At 43.3% G+C, this 7,506-nt stretch overlaps 1 protein-coding gene across 1 annotated transcript; it reads left to right on the top strand.

Annotated features, from left to right (window-relative positions):
- Nucleotides 1-832, top strand: LOC115687179 (protein NSP-INTERACTING KINASE 2-like). Its single transcript, XM_056318418.1, has 2 exons — nucleotides 1-237; nucleotides 314-832. The coding sequence occupies exons 1-2, from the start codon at nucleotides 1-3 to the stop codon at nucleotides 830-832; spliced, it is 756 nt and encodes a 251-aa protein (XP_056174393.1).
- Nucleotides 833-7,506: the final 6,674 nt, after the last annotated feature.

Genomic DNA, 7,506 nt, shown 5'->3' with positions numbered 1-7,506 from the left:
ATGAAGATAATCCATAGAGATGTCAAGGCGGCAAATATATTGCTTGATGACTCCTGTGAGGCTGTGGTCGGAGATTTCGGGCTGGCAAAGCTTTTGGATCACCAGGACTCGCATGTCGCCACGGCTGCGAGAGGCACCGTGGGACATATAGCCGCCGAGTATCTCTTGACGGGGCAATGCTCCGAGAAGACGGATGTGTTCGGGTTTGGGATTCTTCTCCTCGAACTGATCACTGGAGTTTGGCAAGGTTGCTAATCAGAAAGGAGCGATGCTCGATTGGGTAAGTGAAACTTCATTAATAAGATTGTTTTAGCTCGATATCAATCCGGATGTTCTCATTCCTTTGATGATGTTTGGTTATCCTCGGTTGGCTAGCATTGAGCGATCACTCCAGGTGAAGAAAATTCATCAAGAGCAGAAACTGGAAATGCTCGTCGACAAGGACCTCCGGAGCAACTACGATCGGACTGAGCTTGAGGAAATAGTACAAGTAGCACTCCTATGCACCCAGTACCTTTCCCGCTCACAGGCCGAAGATGTCAGAAGTGGTCCGAATGCTCGAAGGCGACGGCCTTGCAGAAAGACGGGGAAGCCTCTCGGAGAGTTGAAGCGAACAAACGCAAGCCTCATGAGTTCTCATCGTCGGACAGATATTCCGATCTCGCCGATGATTCTTCCTTGCTGGTCCAAGCGATGGAGCTCCTGGGCCCTAGGTGACTATGGTTCTTTTTTCGTCGAGGAGCGGACGAATTCTTTAGTTTTGGAAAGGAAGGAGTTTGAAACAGCTTATAGCTATTCCATATACACAGAGAAAATGAATTCATGTTGGTGACCTTTCGTATGACTTTATAGCACGCCTGAGTTAAATGGGGTAAACATCGTAAGGAATTACATGAGAGATCTGAGAGCTATCTGGAATGTGTGAGCACAAGATGAGTATTTGTATTTGTATTATAGTCGATCGAATGTATGTCAGCTCCAAACGGCTTCAGTGCTTGTTTGCAACTGTACAGATTTTGGTTTTTGAAATGGACACTCTTTTCTTGAACTTCTAGTACTTGAGTTTTGACTGCAGTTTGTTGAAGTGGATGTGTCATTACATGTCTAACTTTTGCCTTAAAATAATGTCTCGAACTGTGTGGACTCTCGTGTTGGATTTCAGATACGTCTCTGCTCCCACGTCGTCTAAATATGACTGTTGTGCTGGTAGAAGTATCGCGCAACCCTAAAGCTACGCAGCGCGTTCCAGGTACATGCTCCGTTCCTTCATATGTGAGCTCAAGTCGGTCCTAAAACAAACTTAATAATGAAGTTCTGACACAAGATGAAACTCTATTAAATTTAGTACGAGACAGGACACAATACATGATATGAACGGCTTTAGTGTTTAATGTAAGTCTTCTTGTGTAATTTTTTGTTGTGTCGGAGGAACTGACACAGTAGTGGAGGTTGAATATATAAGTGGAATTCTTGTTATTAGGGGTGATCGGTTCCAGGGTGGGTTGGGTCCAGACCTGGAACCTGAAACCAACCCTGTTATAATCGGTTCCCAATTTTTGGAACCTGAAACCGACCCTGTTTTCCCTGGACCCTGTTTTGGAACCGACCTTGTTTTTCCGGTCCGGTTTTAGGTCTACCCGAGAATCTGTTTTTTTTTTCCTTTTTTCTGAGTTGCTTCTGCATGATTGAACTCATAATCTTGAGTACGAACTGATAAAGACTCGCTGAAGCTGAACCATCCAACTACGCAAGATTTGGTAGTAAATCCAGCAGGCGCTTGCAACATATAACTACACAGATGGACCATTCTTTGACTTGTTGGTGCGATTGCAAACTTTTTCTTGTCTACGATGCTAAACTATATTCTAGGATCAAATATCATTGTTCTTGTCTACGATGCTAAACTGATATGTGACAAATTATTCCCTTCCTATTCATAAATTACAAGCAGCAAGCATAAAATGTTAGCGATCTGCATGCTAACAAGCACGAGTTCTTTTCTTTTCTATATTGGATAAAAGGGCGAAATTTCTTTTTAGTGAATTTAAGTTCTTCATCTAAACCAAAAGAACGACAAGAATGAACAAAGGGGGACTCCTGATGAACATATCAGGTTAACTCAAGGGGGTTCTCAACTAAAATACGCAAAAATCACTGATCTTTAAGGAGCTTGCAACATATAGAGTTTCGAGTTGAGGCCAACCACTGAAATCAGGTATGCAACCAACGCTTATATTCTACCATTAAACAAACTTAGAAGTCCAAGAAGCAAGAGATAAAAGTTTTAAAAAAAAAAAAAAAACTCAGACAAGCCGGATTCCGCAAGATCAGATGGCGTCTCTTCCCTCAAGTCCTCCACTGATCATCAAAATTCAGAGAATCTTCTACACCAACCCAAGCCCGCGGCGAAAAACCCCTAAAACTTGAACGCAAAACCTCAAACTCGAACTCGAACATTTCTCCAACACGAGAAGAGATTCGGAGCTCGAGCTCGAAACCATCTGACCTTGCAACAAAGACGAAGAAGAGAGACTGAGGGAACGGAGGACTCACGGATCGGTGAGAGCCAGACGGGCGAAGCGAACGAGGAGCCTCCTCAGTTGCGTAATTGCGTTCTTGCGACGAAGAGAGAACTGAGACAGAGGAGCGGCGAAGAGAGAAGTGATACAGAGGAGCGGCGAAGAGAGAAGAGAGAATAGAGAAGAGAGGTAGGGTAACGTGATCGTCATTTAGGGTTTTTTTTTTTTTACGTTATCTTAAAACCGGTTCTAAAACCGGTCCGGGTCGGTTTTTACTTGGAACGGGAAACCGGACCGGTTCTAACCGGTTCCAAAAAAATGGAACCGGTTCTAACAAGCACCGGTACCCGGACCTGTTTTTCGGGTGGGCCGGTCCGGTTTCCGGGTAAACCTAGTCCGGTTGCACACCCCTACTTGTTATTGGAGGCCGAGGTGGTGGTGTTGGGATTTTGACTCTCCTTGGTAGCTCAAATGGACCATTCTCGATCACGTTTCTCGATTCATAATCAGTTGATTGAACAAGAACTTTCATTCCACATTTCCAATAAGCATAGTTATCTCCATCAAATTTTGGTGGCCTACTAATATATTGAGCTTCACGAAAGGATGCTCCTATAATATCAGCCATTATGGATCATTTGCTAGAAAGTAAAACACAATAAAAGTAATTGAGCACACAGGCTCTAATACCAGTTGAAGTGGACCGAACATAACAACCAAGTAGTGGATTTATTGGTTATTATACGAATTTTTAAAACTTTTGTTCTTGTTTTTGTGCATAACAATGTGTAGAGAATAAAACGATGTTTATAAATGAAATATGCAATGCAACGGAAATGTAAAGAGAGCAAGGAATAGAAGAAATTGCAGAGCAATTTAGTGATTTGGCCTTTCCATTTGGCTTACTCCACTCTACCGGCTCTAGTAGCATAATATTAAGACTGGAATCCGCTAATGCAATTTTTGAAGCCTTCGACAGCATCTTTAGATGAAGTTACCTCTCTACGAGAAAAATGTAGCTCACTCTACAAGTACACTCAAAGCTCCCTTTATAATGATTTTACCTATACTCTTTCAAAGAATTACAATTAGAATCCCAAGAATTTTTTGAAAGAATAAGCACAAGAAAATAAAACAAGGTTTTAGAGCATTTTTAACTCCCACTTTGAAGCATATGGATAGGCCTCCGAGCTTGATTTGCACGTTGGAGACTTCTCCTAGGTCAATAGAGACATTGAAGTGTTTGTTCTTAACTCAAAACGTTCATTTCTTTTTTTTTTTTGGTCGAACTCAAAACGTTCACTCGGTGTGATTAAAGAGCATTGTCTAATATAGACAAAACAACTTTGTAAACTTATCCAACACTTCCTCTACTTATCCAAAAATGGCAAAACCCATCTTCTCCATAATGTTTCTCTTACGATTCCAAGACTTGGAATTGGCTCCAAAGCATCAATTTGAGTTTAAATCAAATTGATATAAAGCTGAATTTTTATTTTTAGGTATGTGTCCACTGCCTCTGTAGCGTGAACTTTCTCTGCAACGCGATCCATCCAGACTTGATGATTTTACCAAATTCCAATATGTTCGCCTGCTGTACTTACGTCCTTTCAAGCATACTTGACTTATCCAAGTTGTTCACCTTCCATCTGGTCCATCCAAGTACCTTGCAACCCAAGTCCCTTACTTATCCATCGGCAAAAGTACACTAGAAGTGCTATAACTTGTGTACGGCGATCATTTTATTGCCAACTTTTTTGAAAATCGATTACTTTAGTGCCAATGCTGACGTGGCTCGCCGGAAATCCAATATGGCGCTGACACGGCTCGCCGGAGAGGTCTAGTTAGCATTAAAAACCAAAAACGACGCCGTTTAGCCCGCTGACGTGTATTTTTTTTTTAAAAAATTATATTATATTAAAAAAAAAAAACCTGCAGCAGTTGCAAGGGAGCCTTTGCCGTTGCTGCCGCCAACCTACCACCGCCGGGAAGGGCCGGCGGTGGTGGGCGCAGTGGTCGGCGAGGGTTGCTGGCCCCTGGCCGGGGCCCGGCGACCCTCGCCGAGCCCAGCGAGGGCCGGATCCGGAGAGGCGAGACCTTGCCGTTGCGACCCGGGCGACGGCGAGGTTTGGCCTCGCCATCGCTTGCAGGTTGCGACGACGCGCGGCGCGAGCCTCGCCTTCGGGCCGAGGCGAGGCCGACCTCGCCATCGCTTGGGTCGCGACGGCGCGGCGCCGCGCGGCCTCGCCATCGCCGGCGAGGCGAGCGCGGACCTCGCCAGGATCCGAGGCCCCTCGCCAGGCCCGCCGGCTCGGCGAGGTCGCCCGGATCCGGCCCCCTAGGCTCGGCGGGTCGCGGCCCCCCGGCCCGGGCCGGCGACCCTCGCCGACCACTGCGCCCACCACCGCCGGCCCTTCCCGGTGGTGGTGGTGGGTTGGCGGCAGCAGCGGCGAGGGAGCGGCAGCAGCGGCGAGGGACCCTCGCCGTTGCTGCAACATTTTTTTAAAAAAAAAATTAAAAAATTAAAAAATTCGAAGTATAAATGCCAGGTCAGCTTTTTGGCCGGAATTTTAGCCGGAGTCACTAAAGTGATCGATTTTCCTCCGACTTGACACCAAAGTGATCCGAAAAAAAGTTATGGCACCAAAGTGATCGCCGTACATAAGTTATGGCACTTTTAGTGTACTTTTGCCCTTATCCATCGAAGATCCTTCCAACTCTAGCACTTTCTACTCGGCATCTTGTTCTCCATTTGCAAATTAAGGAAGCTCTCTACTAGTACAACGTCTTGTCGTAATTATTATCAAAAAACGAAATTGGGTGTATAGAGGGCATTTCATTTGTAACCTCAAATATTCATATTAGTTAACAGAGAATTTTTCTCGTCCTCAAAATACGTAAGCAGTTTTCCCAACGGTGTTGACATGATAATAATGGTTTGAGACCGAACCAAACTGAAGTTTTGGTTTGGTTTGAGTTGTGATTTAATTAGTTTGGGTAGAGTTTGGGGCTGAGATTTTTCCAAATTGATAAGTTCAATTTGGTGATCTGTAGCGCCTATTGTTGTATGGATTTAGAGAAGGAAATGAACAGGTTCAATGTTGGTTTTGAGTTTACTTCAACAATGAACTATTTCTCCTAGTGCTGTTCAATGCTGAAGAGAGTAAAGTGCTTTACAAATCTGACTCATGACCTTCGTACCTGTGGCCACTCGCCTGCACGTAATTGAAACTTCCCGAACCGTGATGCATTTGACTTCTGTCTAAAATTGGATTATATCGAAGTGTTGGAATACTACAAAAGGATCACTAATATGTTCATCTTGCTTGCAAATTTGAAAAAAGCGGTATGCTACGAAGTGAAATTGCAAATAAAAATCGAAGAAATCCTTTGTGAAAAGATCTTTTTTAAGCATATTAAGCAATATCAAGTTACATTTCGTAAAAGGGCTTCTTTTCTCGAGCAAATCCTGGCATCAGTGTTGTACAACTGACGTTAGCTTATCTTGAAAATCCTCTAGCATCAGACTCTTAGTAGACTCTTAGTTGACCCGTAACGGCATATTTAGAAGCACTCGTGATTTGGGATCCCAAATCGTGACAAGTAACTACTACTTGAATCCAGATCTCTTTGCGAACGCATTTTTTGTCACCATTCCAGCGCTTATTAAGAGTTAGCCTGCACAGAATGACGATGATTTGTTGACTTGACTCTTACGTGAAGTCGTTTTTCTCTTCTTTCTCTTTTTTTGGTATTGTATGACCTGATATAGCCGTGAAGGTGTTTCTTTTTCCCTTTTCCGGGTAAATTCATCAGGACATCATGATGTCCAACGAGGCTCAATTCTTAGTTTTTGACTGACCTCATCTGATAATGCCTATACAAGGCACTTGCTAGGACCAATTGATGTTCCACTGATATAAGTGCCCTTTTAACAAGTTCAATGTCACATTTGATCTCACATACCAATTTAACCACCTTTCCTGCCTTTTCTAGCCATTCTTTCCTGAGTATTCTCGTTCATTTTTCCTGACCCAAACCTGAAGCAACTGCTGATGTCTTCCTGACTTGGAACTCCATTTGCTCTTGATGCTGATTGGTAACGACTAGATATTCTACTGATGCACTGAACAAGCACCTATAGGTAAAACTGCAAATTGTTACTAGAGCAAAGGGAATTGGCACAATAGACTTGATCCTGTTTGAGAAACTTCACAGCGTTTTTACGTAAATTCCATTGCTCAAACCTCATGGACAGATGACGGCATCAAGAGAACATTTCTTTCTTGATTACATTGGGGGAAAATTTACTTTAGTATATTTATGTGTCATCTGCAGATTTTACAAACTCCTGTTGAAAACTGATTTTGCCTTTTCCTTAGAGAAAACAAGTGGTTACTGTAACGAATAGCTAACGATGGGCGAGAATTGAGAACTTTTACTTTGATCATTCTTTGCTGGACTTTCTAACCATCCTGTTAACAATCCTGATTTAGAAGGCTTCTCGCCGTGACCTTCTCTTGAATTATCAAATCTTTCTGTCCCTCCACAATAGAAACGTAAGAAAGGTGGTCTTGTCCTTTCCTTTCCAACTAGTGGCTTCGTCATGGGTCTCTCCTCTTCCCGGCCAGATGTGTTCTAGGGAATGGTCGCTTCAAAGTGAATTTTCCCTAAACGATTGCGAATCACAGAAAAGAATTGGTTCAAAATCTACGAGAAATATGATGGTCCTACTCCGCATGTTCTCATCACCGCAACAACCGTCCACCATATGCAAACTATCCGAGTAAAACACTGAGAATCGCATCATCTCATTAAACCAAACTCTTTCAAACAAGTTCTTGTTTGCTGCAGCTCCTATACTTAGATAGATAAAACACAATGCTCTTGAAACAACTCCTAGAATTAGATACAGAAGCTACTTAAAACAGATTATTCTCAGGGCCCATCCGAGATTTTGTTGTAACCAGCAACTGACCTGATATGC

The sequence above is a fragment of the Syzygium oleosum genome, unplaced genomic scaffold, assembly GCF_021117445.2.
Source record: "Syzygium oleosum isolate NSW1041296 unplaced genomic scaffold, Sole_v2.1 Sole_v2.15, whole genome shotgun sequence".
Lineage (NCBI taxonomy): Eukaryota > Viridiplantae > Streptophyta > Magnoliopsida > Myrtales > Myrtaceae > Syzygium > Syzygium oleosum.
The sequence above is the reverse complement of the archived record's forward strand: the minus strand, read 5'-3'. Positions and strand labels throughout refer to the sequence as shown.

Excerpts from the sequence above, each read along its gene's own strand:
- LOC115687179 (XM_056318418.1), top strand. The coding sequence starts at position 1 with ATGAAGATAATCCATAGAGATGTCAAGGCGGCAAATATATTGCTTGAT. Across the intron at positions 238-313 it reads TCCTCGAACTGATCACTGGA|CTCGATATCAATCCGGATGT; the intron begins GTTTGGCAAGGT and ends AGATTGTTTTAG.